The sequence below is a fragment of the Polypterus senegalus genome, chromosome 14 (genome assembly GCF_016835505.1).
Source record: "Polypterus senegalus isolate Bchr_013 chromosome 14, ASM1683550v1, whole genome shotgun sequence".
Classification (NCBI taxonomy): Eukaryota; Metazoa; Chordata; class Cladistia; order Polypteriformes; family Polypteridae; genus Polypterus; species Polypterus senegalus.
Window position 1 is genome coordinate 92,868,649 of NC_053167.1, and position 22,972 is coordinate 92,891,620.

The following is a 22,972-nucleotide window of genomic DNA, read 5'->3' on the forward strand; positions in this document are numbered from 1 at the left end:
CAAGAAATGTCCACCTCTAATTATTTTTTTTCACTAGAAATCTTTATTTAAATACTAATCGACAGGCAAATACATGTAAATATTTCCAGACAGAATTAAATGTCTTTCTTCTTATATCAATGGTATGATTTTTACAGGAAGCAAAATTTGTTTTGCAAATTTTTTCCCTCATCACAACGGATGACACTAAAATTAAACAGATTTTCAGATTTCAAAAGGCACCTAAAACAATTCAAAAAGATTTGGGAAATTTTCAGTCTGAGATGATCATTTGTAAAATACTGCTTAATGCAAACCAGTGCAAAATACAACACAGGCAAAAGAGACCTAATTATAAATCTAAGAGAGATGACTTTGTGTGCATTGACACTGCATTCTCACTCACATTAGCGATGTGTAGAAGCAATTAATGAGATAATTAAATGTTAGATGTAAGTGCCATGCTGGATGGACCAGCACCTCCAACTGGGATGGAAGATGGATCCTTACCTGGCTGGGAGGCCATAATGGAAGGACTAAAGAAACAGAGGTGCAACCCAGCTGTGTTGATGGTAGATTCCTATCCCAGGAGGGACAAACAAATAATGGATGGATAATTCGTTCCACAGTATAAAAGGGGGCAGTTCTTCTCTGGTTTGGCCCCAGTATGGACAACCGCAGAGTGGTCTGGGAACTGTAGTTTTCAAGGGCAACCCTGTCAGGGTCCTTGGGTGCCACCAGGGGGCACTATTAGGAGTAACTCTCCATGTTTTAGAGGACTTTTGTCTGACCCAGAAGTGCTCCTATTATGTAAAACCGTAACCCCCAAAGAAGTACTCCTGGGCCTACCATTAAAGACGCCGTCTCATTCCTGAAAGGTGAGCCAGAGTTAGGAGGGAGTGAGACAACACTTGTGGAGGAGGATGGAACAAAGTGGCATGTGCTATTTATAGATTTCAAGCCTGGAAAAGTTATTGTTAATAAATCTTTACTTAAATTAAGTTGGAATTGTATGTGGGTGAGTTGTGTCTGAAGTCAGGGCAATGAGGCCCCCTCCTGGTGGTCACATTCTTTTTGCTGAATATTGATCAAGAGTCATTATGTTTAAAAAGTATAATGCTACAGAGATTGCTTTTGCATTATTATGTATGGTTTTGGTCAACATGCTACGAAACGACAAAGCAGCTCTTCAAGTAGTGAAGAAAAGAGTAACCAAGGGCATCATGGGACTGCTCTACACAGGTGGCATTACTAATACTACTAAAATCTACTAAAGAGCATGTCCTACACCGACACATTAAGTGAGTAAAAACCTTTTTAATTCTGAACAATGAAAACCATGTGGAGATCTAACACAGGTTATCAAAATAAATAAAGGCATTGATAATAAAATAATATTTATTTGTTTAAACAGTGAATTACAAAATCAAGTAACTGGTAGAAATGAAGAGGAAGTGCATAAATGATGGAATATATAAAACACTTCTCCGTGCAAAGGGCGATTGGAATCTGAAACAACTGACTGTGTCCTGTGGTTGAAATGGAGACCTTGACAACTTTTAAAAAATGCCTGGGTGAAATGTTAAACAAATATCTGTATTACATAATAAACCGTCTCTTTGGATTTAAATGCAGACTAGTAATTATGCTAAAAGACCAGAAACAAAAAGTCTCTGGCACAAGACTATTACCGTTAATGCTGTACAGCATATCTTTTGGTGTTGCAGATTAAGATGATATAAAAGATAAATGGCTATTCACCTGCTGAAACCTCCCCTCACCTGGAAACATTTCCTGGCCAAGCCCTGACGACCTCATGCATTTTCCATTGAGGAAGGTGAGATGCTGTTGGGAAGAGGATGAATGGAGCTGCTGGATTGCCAAACATTCACTGAGGACATCTTGCTCTAGATGGCTACAGGAACGCAACTGCTTATCCAAAGAGAGAAAAAAACAAGACGAACAAGGCATGAGTTAAAAAAAAAATCCTCTTTTCCTATTTAGAGTTGCAGGAACATTTTAGGTCAGCAATGTCTAGCAGTCTGTGTTTGAACTGTTGGGAGAGAGACGGTTCAAATTAAAAAGTGAAAACATTGAAAATTCCCTCCAGATGATTCACTTCCTGGGTGAAAATCAAACCAGGGATTTGAATGTCTAAGGCACCAGTGTTCTCTAGTGAGCCGCTCTTTTGAAAATACTAAAAGCAACAATTCCAGGTCCAAGACTGTGACTTAAACCAAAGCAAAACAGAAGTCAAGTTTCTGACTCATCACATAATGGATAAAACAGAAGACTAAAAAATACAACATCGTATTTAAAAAAGAAAAACAGACATCTTACCTTGGCAGCAATTTTAAATAGTGAAATTTTGGTGAAAACTTGCATGCATTCATCATATTGCTAAATCTGCTTAATTCAAATTTAGGAACCTATCCGAGCAACATCAGAGGCAAGGCATCTAGGGTGCCGGTCCATTCCAGGGCACATTTATGAACATGCTGATTCAATCTGGAGTCGCCAAATAATTGAGGATGCACATCATTGGAACAACAGGGGAACCCACTCAGATATGGGGAAAACATGAAAATTCCACATAGTTGATGACCAGGCTGGGATTCATATCCAGTCTCCTTGACCTGTGGGCAGCAGTGAAGACTACTACACTATAACAAACATGGAACTTGTGACTTTATGTACTTTTTGCTAGTGATTAGTTAAATTTTCATGACAGTGTCCACACTTCAGTAGAAAAAATATCTGAAAGCCACTGGGGCAACTAGGGATAAGTTGAAAGGCAGTCGCTTAAAATCTCTAAAATAAGTGTTGTAAAGGACGGACCAGCATCCCTGACTGGGATGGACCCCATTCTGTTACCTAGGGATATGTGACATTCCTGCTCCTGGCCAATAGATGGAAGTCCCTTAACTGGCTGGGAGACCAGCATAATGGATGGATAACATGGGTGGAGGAGCATCCTGACTGGGACTGGTAGCAGTCTCTTTCCTGATCGGGAAGGCAGAAGAATTGTGAAGCAGAGGGAGACTGCCTCCCATGTGCAGGCAGTTCCCCCATACACTGGTTGGCAGTACCCCTTGTGGCGAGCCCCTATATGGACACCTGCAGGGCAGCATGGGAGTTGTCATCCCATAGGTCAGCCCTATTGGGTTCCATGGGAGCTGCTGGGGGAGCTATCAGGAGATGAATACCCTGTTGCACCACCCAACTGGAGATAATAGTTTGGGTAGCAGAAATACTCCTGGGTTGGGTTTAAAAGAGAGCCTTTACACTTTACCTGGGGAGACTGGAGACAGGAGAGGAGCTGGAGAACACTCGACTGGGAAGAGTGGAGGAGAAAAGAAAAGTGGATTGGATGGGATTGTATTGTATTGCGCACTACTGGGAAAAGAAAAACCAAGCACATCTCTCCAGTTTTGATGTCACTACATTGGTTACCCGTGCCATTTAGAATTGACTTTAAGATCCTGCTTATAGTTTACAAAGCCTTAAATAATCTCAACCCATCTTATATTTCGAAATGTCTTACACCTTACACTCCAAATCGTAACCTTAGATCTTCAAATGAGTGTCTGCTTAGAATTCCAAGAGCGAAATTTAAAAGAAGTGGTGAAGTGGCCTTTTGCTGTTATGGACCTAAAATCTGGGATAGCTTATCAATAGAAATTCGCCAGGCTAATACGGTGGAGCACTTTAAAAAAAACTGCTAAAAACTCATTATTTTAACATGACTTTCTCATAGCTTCATTTTAGTTTAACCCTGATATTCTGTATATTCATTTAATTATCATTATCATTCCGGCAATCCGGCTTTCTGTGGTGGCGATCTGTGCAACCACCACCACCCGATCAAAGCCCTGTGCTGTCCCTACATTGATGGATTGATTGCCAGATGTTCACATGACCATCATCATGAAGTTCTTCCATGTGAACCCTGAATACCATGAGGACTGATTCAGGTCATTTATGGGACTGGTTGGTCTCGTGGCCTCAGAACCCCTGCAGATTTTGTTTTTTTTCTCCAGCCCTCTGGAGTTTTTTTTTTTGTTTTTTCTGTCCCCCCTAGCCATTTGACCTTACTTTTATTCTATGATAATTAGTACTGCCTAATTTTATTTTTATATTTTGTTTTTTATTTCTTTTTTATCTTCCTTTATCCTGTAAAGCACTTTGAGCTACATCATTTGTAAGAAAATGTGCTATATACAGTAAATAAATATTGTTTTTGTTGTTGTTGTACTGCCTGTCAGAGGTACTGTTTGAAAATAACCTTTGGTTAAACCCAAGACTGTCCTTCTGTAGTTATGTCTGAGGTTTGGGGTTTAGTGATGCCACATGATGGCCACAGTGTCCATTAACTCATTTTATAAGAGGTATTAGATGAGTGGAGGTTTATAAAGGGGTCTGCTAGGAGCCGGTCCTTCTTAGTCTTCCCATCTGAACACATTTATAGAGGTGTTTGAAGGTCTTACTGTGCTCACCTTAAGAATGGAAAACAGGGACAGACATACTTTACAGGTTGCAGTGCCTTCTACCACCTGCAACTTTTGCCATTCACAAAAGGTTTTGTTAGGTACCAAGCCTGGAATATGCCAGGGTTCAGTTGGCACAAAAAGAAAAAAGAAAACAAATCTTCAGAATCATAGCAGTGTTAATTAATATATTGTTTTGGGTATTCCATTGTTTTTATTCATTATGATTCATTTTCTGTGATTCATTTATTTTTTAAATAGTTTTAAAATGTTTTGTTGTTTGCACCTCTTTGCCTGTTAATTTCATTTTTTTAGCACTTTTCATTTTTCTGCTCCTCTGTGCCAGTTTTCTTATTCAAGTCTGTTTATTCAGTTAGCTCAGTCTTCAAAAGCAGTACCAGCCCGATATGCACTTTTGCAAGATACCTTACTTCATGCTTTGTCTAGTCAATCTACTTGGCACTGTGATCTATCCATTGTTCTCTCTTCTCCAATGGTGTATGACTTTTACTTTTAAAAACATTACAACTAGAAACCTTACTCACCAAGATATGCAGTTTAAGTTTGTACAGATTATATTCTACCCCACATAAATGATTTATTATGGGCTTTAAAACAAACCTTTCATGCCATTTGTGTCAATCTGGGGCAGTAGGCTGTTTTCTTCATGTGTTTTGGGAACAACCTATCATAGCTACATTCCGGTCCAGTGTTGCCTCTTTTCTGTCTTCCATTCTTGTTTTTAATATTACACTCTTGCCTCATCCTTTTATTCTGCATGATCTTTCCGCCCCCTCATTGAATTTTCTTCCTTGGCCCTTTTGCTGCTAAATTTATTTTATAAACTGTTGGAAATTCACAAAACCTCTATCATTCCCAGCATTCACAGTCTCTTTTTTTAATTTAACCCTATTAGAGTTATCAGCAGCAAGGACAGATGGGACATTGAGGGTTAACATTAGGAAGTAGTAGCACTGAGTGAAAGCCATTCAGAACTGGGTTTCGAGTGGTCAGCAGTGCTGATCAGGGAAGCACCTCTAGGGCTCTGGGGACCAGTTGTCTTGGCCAGTTTGGGTTTCTTTTCCTATATACAGTAGATAGCATATATTAGTCTGAAGAGCTGGGTAAAGGGGCTTGGGACAGGGGTGCTGAGGGAGTGTGGTCTTTTCATTTTATATATTTTTTTGTGTATACTGTTTATCTACATTTGGCTTCTTTACCCATTGAATAAGTAATTGCCAGAAGTGACTGTGCTCTGTTGGGGTCCTGAGCAAGGCCCTTAATCTGCTATTGCTTCATCCTGGATATGACATTAATCTGCATCCAGACCTGCAAGCAGGTCTTCCAACTTACAAGGAAAATTTGGGGGTTGGTGGCAGACTTCACACTGTTCCAGCGTGGTAGTGAGGTGTCACCTGCTGCACATGGGTTTGTCATATGGTGGGTGTGGCACATGCTCCCAACCTAGGAGAACGTTTGTGTTGCCATTCTCTGTTTCCGATATTTAACCACACCAGTAGAATCAATTAACAAGGGCAGGTGACCAAGCTCTTCCCAGTTCTCTTTAAGCTGCCATTTCCCTTCATATTTAGGCTAATGTTAGGGCATGTTCATTTGTTTAGCACTTTGTTCTGGTTCGTGATCTGGTTTTTAGTTCCCTTTTTGTAAATATTGGTGACTTAATGTACAATTTTGCCTTATAAGAAAAGTTTTTCTAGCTTAAGGCAGTGGTTATGGTCATCAGACTACACTGTCAGCTCCTTAACCTTGTGCCTTTATGGCCTCTCATTGCTGTTGGCAATCCAGCCTGTGATGACGGTGTTGTTAGCAAACTTAAGGGCGAAATTAGAGCTGCACGGTCATGGGTGACCACAGAGTAAAGCATGGAGCAGAGGATACAGCACTGGGGAGATTATCTGCTGAAGGATATATTGCTACTAATCAGTGGTGTAGCTAGGGGCGGGCAGAGGGGGCAGTCTGTGCTGGGCGGCACATTTTTGGGGGCAGCATTATTGGCCACAAGGCTCAGTACAATTCATGTGTAAGCATCAGTGTTTTTGAAAAATATCACTCATGAATGAAAAAAGTAAAATTCTCTGATTTTTATTTCCAAATGCTTCAAAAATCATTTTCAGACTGTCCTTCTGTGGTGGCATCAGACACAGCTGTAGAAATTTATGAGGCAATAACAAAAATAAACATCCATCCATTATCCCAACCCCAGGCAGGGTGCCAGCCCACTGTAGGGCATGCACACACACACCAAGCACACACTAGGGAAAATTTAGAATCACCAATGCAGCTAACCTGCATGTCTTTGGACTGTGGGAGAAAATTGGAGTACCCGGAGGAAACCCACGCAGACACGGGGAGAACATGCAAACTCCATGCAGGGAGAACCTGGGAAGCAAACCTGGGTCTCCTAACTGCAAAGCAGCAGGGCTATCCACTGCGCCACCATGCCGCCCAACATAAACATTACACCAATAATAATTTCTAGGAAGATAAACAACTAATTTACAATTCATAATTTTGTTTTGTTATAAATCTGAATGTGTTCATGCTCTGCACAAAAAACATCCCCACCTATCACTTGTACACTCTGCTGGTTCTGGTTTTTTCAGCATAATTATATTAGACTAATAATCAGAACACGGCTTATCAGTGCGTCTATACTATATTCTTGTCTAGTTGATGTTTATAAACAATTATATGTGAAAAATTATTGCTGTTTCTCTATAGATAGATAGATAGATAGATAGATAGATAGATAGATAGATAGATAGATACTTTATTAATCCCAAGGGGAAATTCACATATCCCCAGCAGCATACTGATAAAAAACAATACTAAATTAAAGAGTAATAAAAAATGCAGGTAAAAACAATAAAATTTTTAAAAATAAAAATTTTTATATGAATAAATCTATGCAACATTTATCTTAATTTTTCTCTATATGTCAGTTTAATCTATACTAATAAAAGGCAAAGCCCTCACTGACTGACTGACTGACTGACTGACTCACTCACTCACTCACTCACTCATCACTAGTTCTCCAACTTCCCGTGTAGGTAGAAGGCAGAAATTTGGCAGGCTCATTCCTTACAGCTTACTTACAAAAGTTGGGCAGGTTTCATTTCGAAACTCAACACGTAATGGTCATAACTGGAACCTATTTTTCTCCATATACTGTAATGGACTTCAGCTCGATGGTCGTGGGGGGGCGGAGTTGCGTGTCACATCATCACACCTCCCACGTAATCACGTGAACTGACTGTGAACACAGTACGTAGAAAACAAGGAAGAGCTTCAAAGAGCGCTGAAGAAAAACGCATACAAGTTTATTCAGAAGTGCAGCAACTGCAGAAACAAAGCACGGTATAAACCGTAAGTTTAAATTAAGTTTATAGACACGCTACCGCTGCCATTTGTCATGCCTTCGTTGAATACTTTATTCGCGAGATACAAGTTTAATGAGAAGACACGAGGTATAAACGAGACTTTGGATCACTTTGTAACGGAGTTAAAATTGCTGTAGTGAGAAACTTTCTCCACACTCAATATATTCCTCGCATCCCGTTATACCCTCTGATCTCCCATTTCAATTCAAATGCCTCCAATTTCCAGTAAGGCTCTGCTTCGCGAAGACAATTACTAAGTCTCGGGGACAGACCCTACAAAAGGTTGCCATTGATTTCAGGCAAGATTGCTTTTCTCCTGGACAACTATACGTTGCATTCTCAAGAGTGAGCTCACGCAGCTTCATCATATTACAACTGGAGTGCTGAACTGACAACGTGCTATATAAAGATAACTATAACAATCGTAATAAACGAACAATAAAACAGCGGAGAACCCGTGGATTAAATAAAAAGGCAGCTTCCTTGGCGAAGCAAGGAAAAAGGATGGTCTTATATGTCGTTCGTTTATAAAATAGCGGAGAAGCTGTGTAAAGGCTGCTTCACAAAAAAACAGCGGAGCGCCTTATATGAGCAGGCAGTCAGCTAACGAAGGCAATCAATAAATATCTATAATCGTAATAAACGAACAAAAAATAGCATACAAGCCGCGGATTAAATAAAGGAAATGGGTACCTGAACAGTAAAGTAAGTCTCAAATAGCTACACAATAACTACAACAATCGTAATAAATGAACAATAAAACAGTACAGAACCGCGAAGCAAGGAGAAACAACGGCCTTATATGGCATTCGTTTATAAAGCAGCGGAGAAGTTGTGTGAAGGCAACTACACAAAAAAACAGCACAGCGCCACACTCTGAATGTATTCCTCGCATCCCCGTTATACCCTCTGATCTCCCATTTCAATTCAAATGCCTGAAATTTCCAGTAAGGCTCTGCTTCGCGATGACAATTAATAAGTCTCAGGGACAGACCCTACAAAAGGTTGCCATTGATTTGAGGCAACATTGCTTTTCTCCTGGACAACTATATGTTGCACTCTCAAGAGTAAGCTCAGCGTACAGCTTGGTTATATTACAACCGGAGGGCCGAACTGACAATATGGTATACAAAGAGATCCTTAACAAATAATTATTGGTATATTTTCCCTCAGTTTAAAAAGATTTTCTTCTTAATAAAAATTTTAAGGCAGTACTTCGCCGCTGCAAAGCGCGGGTATTTTGCTAGTTTTTTAAATAAATAGGTTAACATATTCAGATATGTTGGAGGTCGGCAAATTGAAGCACCGGCCCGAGCGGCACTAACTCTAGCTACGCCACTGCTACTAATTACCATAGACTGGGTCTTTCTGTAAGAACAACTATGATACTAAAAATAAATATTTTAAGTAAAGCTGCAAAATAACATACCAACCTTAATGATATATTGTGCTTTTCAGTCCAATTGTTTACATGTGTTTTTTCAATTGGTTCTCACACAAGTTGAGTGACTAACTGTAATAAAGGTTAAAAGCATACTCAGAAAAGAAGTGTGTTACAGGACTGCACAAAATAATACTCTTTTGTGTACTGTCTTACTTTGTTGAAGTATACTTGTAATATCTAGCACATTACGATAATCTGATATAACATCTTCAGATAACGATTGTAAAGGCATGTTTCACCGATAAGAATAGTTGTTTTTTATGATGTTGCAAGCCATAACCACCCAGATCTTTTAGAAATGCTGCCATTAATATGAACTTTTGCTAAGTGCTGCTCTGGCATGTGCAATTTGTGGTAGAAGGTTTGAAGCCTCTACATTAATCTGGTTGTCACTGATTACACACTTTGCCTTAACTCACAACCCTGCTGAGTGCAAAGGTGCCACTTCGATACTCTATCTGTGTCATCAGAAGTGTGGAATTAGTTGTACAGTAACAATACAATTTATAAACCTTCAAATTTTAGGAGAGAGGCAGCCTGGGGGAATACAGGTGCTCAAGATGAAAGGACCAGGGATGGAATAGAGACAGAGTCATGAACTGAAAAGCTGAATCACTGGATTACACCCCTACTGGTCCAAGAGGCATGTCAATGGCAACAGGAGAGCTTAAATTCAGGGCTATAAGGCCATACTGTGTTACCATTATCCCATCCATAGACAGTCCATGCTGGAGAAGAGACCATACTGGACCAAAGACCAAAGACCAATCAACAAACAAAGACAGAGGGCCACCTGGTAGTCTAAGCAAGCAAGAAAAACAGCTTATTATCCAGGTTCTATTGGCATTACTCTGCTTATATTTTGAGCACAATTGGAAGCCTTAGGTTAATCTATGTATGAATAAGAGTGTAAATTTCTCTCATGTCTGATTTTGGAAGTCTCTCTGATTGTCTGGAGTTATAAATGTACAGTAATCCCTCGCTATATCGCGCTTTGACTTTCGCGGCTTCACTCTATCACGGATTTTAAATGTAAGCATATCTAAATATATATCACGGATTTTTCGCTGATTCGCGGATTTCTGCGGACAATGGGTCTTTTAATTTATGGTACATGCTTCCTCAGTTTGTTTGCCCAGTTGATTTCATACAAGGGACGCTATTGGTGGATGGCTTAGAAGCTACCCAATCAGAGCATGTATTACATATTAACTAAAACTCCTCAATGCTATAAGATATACTTCCCGTGCGGTGCTTGATTGTTTGCTTGTCTCTGCCTCTCTCTCACCCTCTCTGACATTCTCTGTGCCTGACGGAGGGTTGTGAGCAGAGGGGCTGTTTGCACAGAAGCTGTTTTCCTAGTGGATACGGAGGCACCTCTAAGAAATGCCGCTTTATCGAGGTGTTTCCAAAAGCCCACTTATTGATTTTTGTGTTTCAAACTTAAAAGCACACGTATTGATTTTTGATTGTTTGCTTTTCTTTAAAAGCACGTATTGATTTTTGATTGTTTGCTTTTCTCTCTCTCTGAAATTCTCTGTTCCTGAAGAGAAGATATATTTGCATTTTTTTAATTGTGAGAAAGAACTGTCATCTCTGTCTTGTCATGGAGCACAGTTTAAACTTTTGACTAAAATGTGTTATTTCATGTTTAGAGGGCTCTAATAATGTTAACAGTGTGGCAGAGTTTATAAGGGCTTAAAATATATAAAAATAACTATACAAACATGGTTTCTACTTCGCGGATTTTCATCTATCGCGGGGGGTTCTGGAACGCAACCCCCGCGATCGAGGAGGGATTACTGTAATAGAAATGGAGAGGTAATGAACTGTAGTATCAATCAACCCTGACAGTAACCAGACTAGTAAGAGCACACATACAAGGGTGAGAGATGGGATTTGGGGTATTCAGACTTACATAGTAAAGAAGTAAGGTCATCCTAGGCCCCTACTACAACAAAACATTAGCTCAGGGTTGCATGGTGATTTAAGTGGCAGCTTTTTAGATTCCCTAAATCCTAGTTTATAGTGCCTGCTATTGACTGACTACAGCCCTGCAGCCATCCATCCTTTTATTAAATCTGCATAGAGACACAGCCTATCTTGGCAGCAATTGGTGCACACAGGAAACAAACCTTTATGTGGAGATATTCTGACACAAACAGTTATTTTAGAGTCTCCAACATGCAAACTGCACACAAACTGTGATCGGGCCAGGATTGGAAGCCAGTCTCACAGAGACGTGAGGTAGCTGTGGTAAACACCAAACCAAAAAATATGAATAGGTTTATACTGACTGATGCTGTAAATGTGACAATATCAAGAAGTAAAGGGGAATACATCTAAAGAATAAACCCTCATAAAAAGAACAGGCTGAATAAGGCAGAAAAATGTATTTAAAATGTAATAAGATAATCAAATGAAAATAAATTATGCATTCCAGCACTTTGCCAAATGTGAACCTGTTCAAAACCACACACAGCAAGTAGCGGCAAGTGCAAACTATTCCTTTTCTTTCCCTTTTTTGCTTTCAGTTTTCTTTAGGGAGAGCAGATGAGAATTCCATTAAACCTGAGTTAAAAATAAAAAACACACGAGAAAAACTCCACCAGAGAACACTGTGTGTGCAGAGTATGTGGTTTTTGGTGAGAACAGTTTAGTGGCATCATGTTTAAACTGATATGGGATCTTTAAAGTTATGTTTATTCCAAATTTAAAAAGATGCTATCGCAGTCTGTGGCAATAGCCCTTTTTTCTTAATCCTGTTTTCATTTGTGGAAGCTTAAAAAACTGTCAGTCAAAATCATCAGCAGCTCTGATCCTCAGAAGCAACAAATAGGAAGCAATTAAAGGGGCCTTCATTAGCAGGGATTACAGCAGAGCTGGTGAGCCCGAGCTTCACTTCCACTCAAGCACTACAAAAGTTACAGACCTGGCACATTCTTGCTGACTGGAATATCAAACATTTTAGGAATTTTATTTCGTAATCCCTGTATTGTTTCCATAGACTTCTTTCATACAGATGCAGCCACAATTTTTTCTCTCCATTCGAATTCAGAGACAGAAATCGCACACGATCCAAGACAGCAGCAAGCAAGGCCATAATTAAAACATTGCGCTATTCATGAGCCTCTTGTTTCTGAGCAATGTGGTTTACCTAGGAAACAATTTGGTTTAAGATCTGAAGCCAGATACACTTCTTGGTGGTTCGCCCAGCAAAGGCGTTGTGCACAACAGCGCAGCGTGACTCTTGCTTTGAATCTTGCCTATGTCTTTTGTTGGCTTAGCCCACTTGAAATCTCCAGGACGGCACTGGGATGGAAATCAATTTTCTTCCTGCTCATGGCAGCTGCTAGATTTTTGTATCTAATTTGAATTTCTGAAATGTAAATTTGACTATCTCATCTATTTCCCTGGACATGCTGAAGTCATTCAGAAAAAATATGACAGGTACTAATAAAATGCATTTGAAAAATGATCATCAGGAAATAATACAAACTTGGCCACTAATGCACTAATGTCTAGTTTATTTTCTTCTGAACTTTTAGGTTGCCACAAAACTTTGCATTCCTTTGCAAAACTGAGTCCATTCTTTGCTCTGCTTGACCTGCTTCTTCCATTACAAGGTTATGGGTACTTAAATAATATAAACATAATAAAATATTTAGAACAATATTATCTACTCATCAGACTGGATTTTAACACACTTACAATTTAAACTGTGATAAAATGCTAAACGTAAAAACTAATAATTCTTGTCATTTATTCTCTAAATTCAACATTAATTGCTGACATTAATTTATTAAATCATTTTTTGAAGCTGCTTAGTTTGACTTACAGCACAAATCTATATGATGCTGATAGCCCACTACAGCCCACCCACTGAAGTCAATTGGCCTCTCCTTCATATGTTTGTGCTATGGGATGAAATGTGTGTAGCTGGGGAACCCACTTCAGCATGGACAGAACATGCAAGCTCTGATCTCATGAGCGGTGCAGAGGTAGTGCTGTTCATCTGCCAAAGCATCACCCAATTTAGACCTAGGACAGCATCACATTTTAAGCAAACTGGAATATTTTAAAATTGTCATTGCTGTCTATTATGTTTATTTAGATTTTGGAGACGCAACAGCAGACAGTTTACAAACCTTTATGTAGTCTGACCCAGGTTGGCCAGCTACCTACTAACTTGACTCCCTCTACTTTCTGCAGTTTTGATCATCACTAGGCCAGAAATCAATTCTTCTCACTCAAGGAGCCACATTCAATATCAGAAAACACCAATGTACATTATTATATGGCCGCTTTTGAGAAACAATGTATTTTCACGTAAGAACATCTCAGGTGAAGGACAATTATTAGCAAATCAGTAATTCATTATAACTCATAAATAATGATCTTTTTGTAAAATAGCTCCTCATGCCATCTGCCATCACTTCCACCAACACTTTGCAGTCCCTTTCATCACCGTTTTGCTACTCACCTACTCCTTCTCAGCACAAAGCACTTCCACACCATTTTTTCTTGATACATGAATACCCACTTCCACTTCTTTAGTCATCTTTTCCTTAGACATCCTTTGATCTCAGTTATTTTGAACTTTACTTTGTTTAGCCCTCATCAGCCATGTTTTAGTTCCATTCACAATACACAAAGTCTCCAGAACCAAGGAGGCTCCTTTACCATATTTCACCCTCTCTATAACTTTTAAGCCAGCAATATATTTCTCATACCTTCTGTATACATATCCTTTCTACATTTACAGTATTTCATTGTAAACTGGCACCTCTCATACACATTAATGATAAAACAAAGGTTGGGCACAACAACTATTTTTTAGTTCAGTTTTTTCAAACTAGATTTCATTTCTTTATTATTTTCACATTACATTTCAGATTCACATTTTCAAATCATTTTAAGCTTAATTTTATGAAACTCTGACCATTGCTATTTAAGTTTTTATTTTTGGTCAGTTATCTCATTTAGTTTTTACTTTTACAGAATCATTTTGATTTGTTTTTTGTTTTAACTTTAAATATAACTATATAACTATATATCTCCCTAGAGAGTTTACGGTGTTCTTGATTACCACTGTTTACATAACACCAGACGCTAATGCAAACTCGGCTATTGAACTTTTACACCGCAGTATTAGCAGTCAGCTGACCAAACACCCTGATGCTGTGTATATCATTGCTGGGGACTTTAACCATGTGGATTTAAAACCTGTGCTCCCTAAATTCCATCAGCATGTCAAGTGTGCCACCAGAGGAGCTAACACATTGGATAAAATCTATACAAACATTAAACAGCGCTACAGGGCTACCTCACCTGGGACAATCTGACCACACATCACTGTTTTTAATCCCAGCATACATTCCACTTAGGAAAATATCTCCTATCAGCACAAGGATGGTTAAAACTTGGCCAGATGGAGCCTCTCAGCAGCTGCAGGACTGTTTCAGTAGGATCAGCTGGGACATCTTTGAACACCCAGACCTTGAAGTGTTTAGTGACAGCATACTGAGCTATATTAAGAACTGCACAGACATTGTCACAGTGGATAAACATATCCGAGTCTACCCCAATCGGAAGCCCTGGATGACCAGGGAAGTCCAGAAGCTGTTGAGAGATAGGAACACTGCCTTCAGGTCTGGTAACAAGGGTCTCTACAGCACAGCCCGTGCCAACCTAAAGAGGGGCATCCGAGAGGCCAAGTCAGACTATAAAAGGAAGATCGAGGAAAACATGGATAGTAACAACAGCAGGCAAGTGTAGATGGGTGTCCAGCATATGACCAACTACAGGACCAGTCCCGGAGCTGTGGGAGGTGATTTATCGCTGGCTGAGGAACTGAACCACTACTTTGCCCAGTTTGAAGTGGATCCACCAGAAACAGCCAGAGCCCATCCAGATACCAACAACAGCACCATCTTCAGAGTGAGGAACACGAGGTGACACGCACGCTGCAGGCTGTCAACCCACGAAAGGCAGCTGGACGCATGCTGAAAGACTGTGCAGACCAACTGGCTGGGGTCTTCACCAGGATATTCAACCAGTCTCTGTCTCAGTCCACTGTGTCATCCTGCCTGAAATCCACTGTCATAGTGCCTGTGGCCAAGAAACAGACCATCACCAGTCTTAATGACTACAGGCCAGTTGCACTGACCCCTGTGGTTATGCAGTGCTTCAAGAAGCTCATCAGGAACCATATCATGTCATTCATGCCTCCCATGCTTGATCTGCACCAGTTTGCCTACATAACAAACAGGTCTATGGAGGACGCCAGGGCCACTGTTCTCCATGCTGTTCTGTCCCATCTGGAGCGGCAGGGAGCTACGCACAGCTGCTCTTCATATACTTCAGCTCTGCCTTTAATACCATCTTACCCCACAGACTGGTGGCCAAACTGTCAGACACAGGACTTCCACACTCCACCTGCCTTTGGATCAAGGACTTCCTGAGTGATTTCACTCAGAGGGTTAGAGTGGGCCCCTACTTCTCCACACCCATCAGCCTCAGCACTGGCTCCCCACAGGGCTGTGTGCTGAGCTCCCTGCTCTATAACCTCTACACTCATGATTGCATTACTGCCCACTACAGTAACACCATTGTTAAGTTTGCTGAAGATACCACGGTAGTAGGGCTCATCTCTGGGGTGGTGAGTCCGCCTACAGGGATGAAGTGGAGCAGCTGACAACGTGGTGTAGGAATAACAACTTGCTCCTAAATACAGCCAAGACCAAGGAGCTCATCGTGGACTTTAGGAAGAAGGTAGACAACATCCAGCCACTCACCATCAATGGAGACTGTGTGGAGAGGGTCTCAGACTTCCGCTTCTTGGGAGTCACCATTAGGGAGGACTTGACCTGGGAAACACACACTGCTGAGGTAGTGAAGAAAGCCCAAAAAAGCCTCTACTTCCTGAGGGTGCTCAGAAAGGACAAGATACTTGAAAAACTGCTGGTGTCCTTTAACTGCTGCACAGTAGAGAGCATCCTGGTCTACTGTCTCTGTGCGTGGTTCTCCAGCTGCACAGTAGCACAGAAGAAAGAGCTCCACAGGGTCATTAAGGTCCCCCAGCGGATAGTCGGCTGTTCTCTCCCCTCACTAGAAGAACTACATAGTTCCTGTTGTCTCAGGAACATCAAGAAAATTTTTCAGGACCCATCACACCCAGGACATGCATTGTTTGAACACCTGCCTTCAGGCAGACGTTTCAGATCCATAAAGACTAAGACAAATAGACTGAGAAACAGTTTCTATCCTTCAGCCATCACCATGCTGAATGCTGCTAAGTGGACAATCTGACCGAGTGCACCTTCATTCTAAGTTAACATTAGATAAGGGACAAGTGCAATATAATGTATGTAAGTATGTATGAGTGGAAAATATTGTTCTGCTGTTATGGACAATTTTGGATACTTATTTTATCCCCTTATTTCAGTTGTAACTTGAGTAATTGTGTTTTGTTTTTATTTTTTTTTTTCTGCACTGGAAAATTCCACCAAAAAAATTCATTGTATAATGTCTCATTGCTACAATGACAATAAAGATTTTGATTGATTGATTGAAGAAAATTAAGAAAATTATTCTGTGCCTGAATAGCAAAGGTATTATAAAAACACATAGATATGCCCATACAAGACTTTTTGTTTCATAGTTATCGTCTGAATATTTTGTAAAATGTATGTCAGTTGTGTTGTACCTGTGCCCATTTGTTCAAGCAGAAGGCTGTTTACTTTGAAAGTTCAGATTAAGCACCTCACAGTACCTTATCCAGGCAGAGAGTTCACACAACTTTGCAGACATTCAATCGACAGTTGTATGAAAAGCACAGTTTTTCTCTTTAGGTGAGAGATGATAAGATGGCAAATTATGCAGAGAAAAAGTTGAAGTTTGGTACCTAATGTAGCCTGTCATTTTACCTTCTTTGGTAAGTCTGTATTTTTTTTAACACGGTATAATCCTCAGCCTCTTCATAAATTGTTTTAAGAGTGTTTCACAAATTGAGTGTGTTCTTTTCCTTAACTGAGTTCCACAAACCCACATGATCAATTATGCTTTAGTTTTTGTTAATATCAGTGTCATATTAAAAGTACTACCAGACAGGACCATCCTATTTTTGACCAAGTCTTTGATGTGAATTCTTTATTAAAAAGATGTTCTGTCTGTGAAGCTGATAACCGTCATGCTCCTTTACTACATAGCCTTACAGCGCACGGTTGTTTAGTGAAAAAGGAGGGACAGACTATAGCGATGTTCTCTCTAAGGACTGGGGTGGCGTGAGAAAAAATGTTCTCTCACATTACCCTTTAAGCACTACTTGCTAAACTGCAATATAATTACCTATATATGTATATATATATATATATATAATCTAACTTTTTATCATTTTATTGATTTTATTAACATCACACAACATTCCATACAAATAGATCAATTTTACAAGAATAGGATTGAAAACAAATCAACCCCACTACAAAAAATCTAACATTTATGCAGAACACACTTGAAAAGGTATTTATTAAAGTGACATGTTTATTTAACTTATTCAGGCACAAACAACTCATCCATTCATTCAATTGTTTAATAAGCTGAACTGATATACTGCATGAAATTCATGACCAGCAGGTAAAAATAAATGTGCTGACAGCTTAAATACATACAGAAAGATTTCTAAAAATTATTAAAACTTGATATAAAATTGCTATACACCACAACTTTGTATTTACATCAAAGTTTAAAAGCAGAAGCACATTTTGGACTTGTAAAAATTACTACTAGCTAGAAGCGTATTTCATTTTTTTACAGTAGCATTCAGCCATTCATTCATGAATGAATCAGCCTAATCTATCACAGCCTAACCCAACAGAATCAGCTGCAAGTCAGAAATCAAAATCAGAGAAAAAAGTTAGTTTTCAAAAAAATACTAAATAATTCAAGAAGCTCCTACATTACAGATCAAAAGCATTTAGCCTCCTTCAGAAAGCTAGCAACTGAGGGCAAGGATAAGAAAATGTTTAGGCTCACTATAAATGTTATGTGTTATAATTGGGTGCTTCTTTAAATTTTTTGTGCACTGATCTAAAGCATTCATGATCTTTTGGGTGTCATTTCTGGAGCTTTCAGACCCAAGGAATCTATTGCTTTTAACCTGAAAACTTTACAAAAAAGTCTTGTTTTGTGTTATCTTTCAACTCCATTGGTTTAGACCAGGTGTCCTCAGTCACGGTCCTGGAGGGCCACAGTGGCTGCAGGTTTTTGCTCCAACCCAATTGCTTAATAAGAAGCACTTATTACTCAAGTAACACTTCTGCTTCATTTTAGTTGTCTCGCTCATTAAGATTTTGAACCCTAATTGATTATTTTAGTCTTAAATAGCCATAGTCTTGGTTTTTAATTGCTCCTAATTATCAGTAATATGCAAATGACAAAAGAGACCAGCATTTTTCCATTTAGCTTGTTACCAGTTACACCTGTGTGTATTTATCATGCACTATTGTGTTTAATTAAAAGCTTAGAAGGAACTTGAAGAGAACAAAGTGAAGGACTGAGAATTACTCATCTACTCAGTTTTAGACTTCAGATCATGTGGATTATATCCTTAGAAAGGGGAAGGAAATCTAGGATATGAGAATTACTTGACATAGCAGAGCTAAAGCACTAACAAGCCATGAAATTAAATTATTGGCAAGAATTGCATTCCAATTAAGCAACCGGGTTAGAACAAAAACCTGCAGCCACTGAGGCCGTCCAGGACTGTGATTGAGGATCCCTGGTTTAGACGATACACGCTAGGATTTTGTAAATTTCGCGCCATTTGTTACCTCGAGAATGTTTCCCACAATTCACCAGAACAGCAAAGCAATGACATCATTGATGCAACTATTTAAGGGTGGCTCTTTTTAGTTCTAATTAATCCAAGATTGGTTTAGATTTAGGTAGACTTTATTATCCCTGAGGGAAATTTGTTTGTAGCAAGAAAGTACAAAAACAGAAGACGTTGTTACAGAAATCCAATAGATAAACAAAGACACAACATTTGACCACCAATGTTATTGTATAAACACACTAAAGATCAAAGAAAAAAAGAATCAGGGGGTCTCCCTTGAAATTTATTGGTGATGCTCTGTAATCTGCACGACTCCCCTATTAGAATGAATTAATCTGATTTGCTTTTGACATTCATAATTTAAGATTCTCTCCTGGGGCCTCATTTATAAAACTAGCTAACACTTGAAAACTTGCGTAAACCATTTCTTAAGATAAGGTTGGGACTTATGAAATACCAAGTGGAAACTGGCTTAGAGTTACATAAAGTGTCAGCCACCCATAAGTCCAATGCAGAATTTTTTGGTGTTGGCATTTTAGCAACTTCAGGCAGCAAGACAATGAAGGGAACAGAAAAGCTCATTTCATTGTGTATTTCAATAACACATCAGTCACATTTTGATGTTACTTCCAACCATCCAGCTTGTTAACCTGTAGCAGAACAGGGATTGTGTGATTTCTGCATGACGGTATCCGTAATGTGTGCTCCAAATCCTGCACACAAATCCAAGAGGACAGCTCTAGCTTGTCTAAATTGGCTTACAAGTCAGTCATCATCACAAAAAAGGACACAAATACCATTCATGATATTTAAATGATAGACAACTTTGTGCTTTTAAGTTTGTTTGTCTATGTATTTTAATTGTGGCAAAATAAGCACACAATTAAGCAGTTAAAAAATGCATGCACAGCATAACAATCAGGTGTGACTTAGATAAATGATATGAAAGCGGTAATGTTTTCTGCTATTTATTTACTTCATTAAAGAGAAAGACTCCCACATTTTTTGTTATTAAAATATTTTGGCAACAGGGATATGTAGGACGTGATGGAGATTTCCATCCATTTTTGGGTAGCAGACCATCCTGGCCACTTCTTAAACTCTGCCAAATGTCAGTAATACCTTAGGTTCACATTCACTGAAGTTTCATCTGTGTTCGCTCTGTAACACAGCCACATTTATACAGTATGGTGATTTGGTCATAAACAGTATGGTGATTTGGTCATGAATATTCAAAAAGGTTTTTTTTTTTAGCCATGCCATGTTACTGGTGGGATGTGATGGGGAGAGGCTAACGCACACATACTTTTAAGCTGATTTGAAATTTTGGAAGGAACTTGGCATGGGACATGGCATATGTATGGTTTTATAAATTCGTTTTTTCAGTGTGTATGCCATTTTGCCTTTCTAGTGTATTGTAAAATTTTACTATGGAATCTAAGTAAAGTTTTATACATGAGGCAACTGGACTACATCTGTTCATTATGGTTTGTCAGCTCGTTTTCATTATTTTTTTGTTTTGTTTTCATTTTGGACTTCCTACTATTTGTAGGTCCTTGAGGTTCAAGGAATACTCCACACAAAAATTATTTTTTATCTGCTATGTACCCTATGCTATTTATAGTAACGGCCAAGAAAAATTATCAATTTTATGTTTTCATGTAGAATGGAGGTGACAAAGTTTCTGATCCAATGGGCTTCAATACTGGCCTATGTTAAACAACAGCAAATAAAATAAAAAAGTGCAAATTACAGTACTTGTATTTCATACTACCCATGCCAGGCATCCTGTAGTATACCAACAACATCCCAACATCTATGCTTCTAGTTCATAATCATGTATGTTTTGTTTATTTGTTTTTTATGTATATCCCTTTACCCACACTTCTTTGATTTCTACTGTATTTTTGTGTCTTATATGTTGACTAGCTGTCCCCCCACGGCTCTATTCATGTAGTAGTGAAACAGGACAAACTTTAAAAATCAATAAACAAACAGGTATTGCTAGATAAGTGGAGGCAAGGTACACTCCAAAATGTGGCCAGAGGTAGTCTGACTCCCCACTTCTGATGTCACGCTTTCCCCTCTACTCGGCCTGCAGCCTCTGTCTCGGATTAGTGCGAATAAATTGTTCCTCCAAGCAAACTATGATACTTAGCGCAATGAGAGAAGTCGCAAAATCAACCGTAATGTTCTAGCAAATTATAGAAAAAACCCAATCTAAATCTGTTAAGTAGTTCTCTCATGAAAACTGGACAGACATACAGACAGGCAGACGTTGGATTTTATACATATAGAGATGTATCTTTTAATTTGTCATATATCGTTATTTTTTATTTAATTCAGTAAATATATACCCTTTGACTGATCTAGGACTACTCCAGATATCTATGTAAACGTTTTTAGGATTGTCTCCTGCTTATTTTCAAGTATTGTTTAAATAACTAAAATGTATCAAAATGTCTTCAAAGGTCTGCACTATTACTCACTGCTGACTAAAAATCAAATGGTCTCCAAGCAAAAGAGTGAAACAGATGTAAAGCCGCTTTCGTCTGTTTGAACTCCCGTAGCCCTAAGTGACCAGGCAGGACCAGGGGGGTTAGATGTGTGAGGCGAAGTAAATTGCTTTATTCATCTTGGCATCCAGATTAAAGTATGGGATACAAAGCAGTTCTGAAAGAAAATCTACTTAAATATATAAAAAGGTTAAGGAAAATAAAAATAGAAATTACACTATGTAAAACAACCAATGGTGGTCTGCTGTTCATCATTGATCTGCTGAAAGTGGTTATTACCACATTACACAAAAGACCATAAGGATTTGTCTTGGTCTCGTTTCATCTCTCTAGATGTATGCTTTGGGGGATCTCAAAGTGTGATGGACTCAGTACAGTCACCTTTTTGTTATGTTCAAGTTAATATTCATAACACAACACAGTTACAACTTGAATTGGTATCATGAAAGAAGGTAGGCGACGTTTGACAAACAACTTGTTAAAAGATCAAGTACACTACTTAATGGTTACTTGTCTGAAAAGTCTGCTGTTTGTAAGTGCATATTTTATGAATTGTTGCACAAGCCAATGGTGCCAAGGTACACTACCTGAAATGAAACACATTTTAATGAAGCACTCCCTGCAACTGGAACAAATCTTGAGCTGGAAACTGTCGCAAAAACATCAGACCAAGTGGCCCTTGAATGGAGTATTTCCCCTTTTTAAAGAACTACTTCACAGTCACTGTTGTCAGCTCTCTTACTGCTACTATAAATAACAAGGCGGGGGCAAAGGAATAATGACAACAGGAATAAATGCACTCATTTGAAAGACCCCAGAGTGAACAGGGCTGCTGCTATTGACTGGACTGCAGGTAAAGCTGTCCTGCAGTCCTCAATAAAAACTTAGAAAAGCCAAGACATTGTAGGTAATGGCTCACAGTGACTGTATTAAGAATACATACTATATATATATTGTGAAAGACAACTGGGAGTCTGTCCAAGCCAGGATAGGATAGGAGTAGACAGCATGCACAGGAAATTGTCTCCCCCAGAAGACTAGATGGCAGCTCCCCTTTATTCCCACAGAGTATCATGGGCCTTCTATTCTTGGACTGGGGAGCCCTATTTCATGGGGCCTCTGCCCCACCCAGAAGTGCTTTCGGACTGTGTGTACAAAACACTGGAAGTACTTCCGGGTGGTAGATAAAAGGAACTACCTGCCTTTGTGCCAGGAACCAAAGTCAGGAGGAAGGTTAATGAGGATTGCGAGAAAGAGTAGAGGCAGCAGTGACCAGTGACAGAAAAAGAGTGACAGAGTGCTTTATTATT

At 39.2% G+C, this 22,972-nt stretch overlaps 1 protein-coding gene across 2 annotated transcripts in view; it reads right to left on the bottom strand.

Moving 5' to 3' along the window:
* Window positions 1-22,972, bottom strand: part of LOC120514725 (zinc finger protein GLIS1) — a 431,659-nt gene that overhangs the window by 87,235 nt on the left and 321,452 nt on the right. For both annotated transcript variants that reach the window (XM_039735238.1, XM_039735237.1), the window contains one exon: window positions 1,761-1,908. In XM_039735238.1, the coding sequence (XP_039591172.1) occupies window positions 1,761-1,908 (148 nt within the window). The remainder of the gene's footprint in view (window positions 1-1,760; window positions 1,909-22,972) is intronic.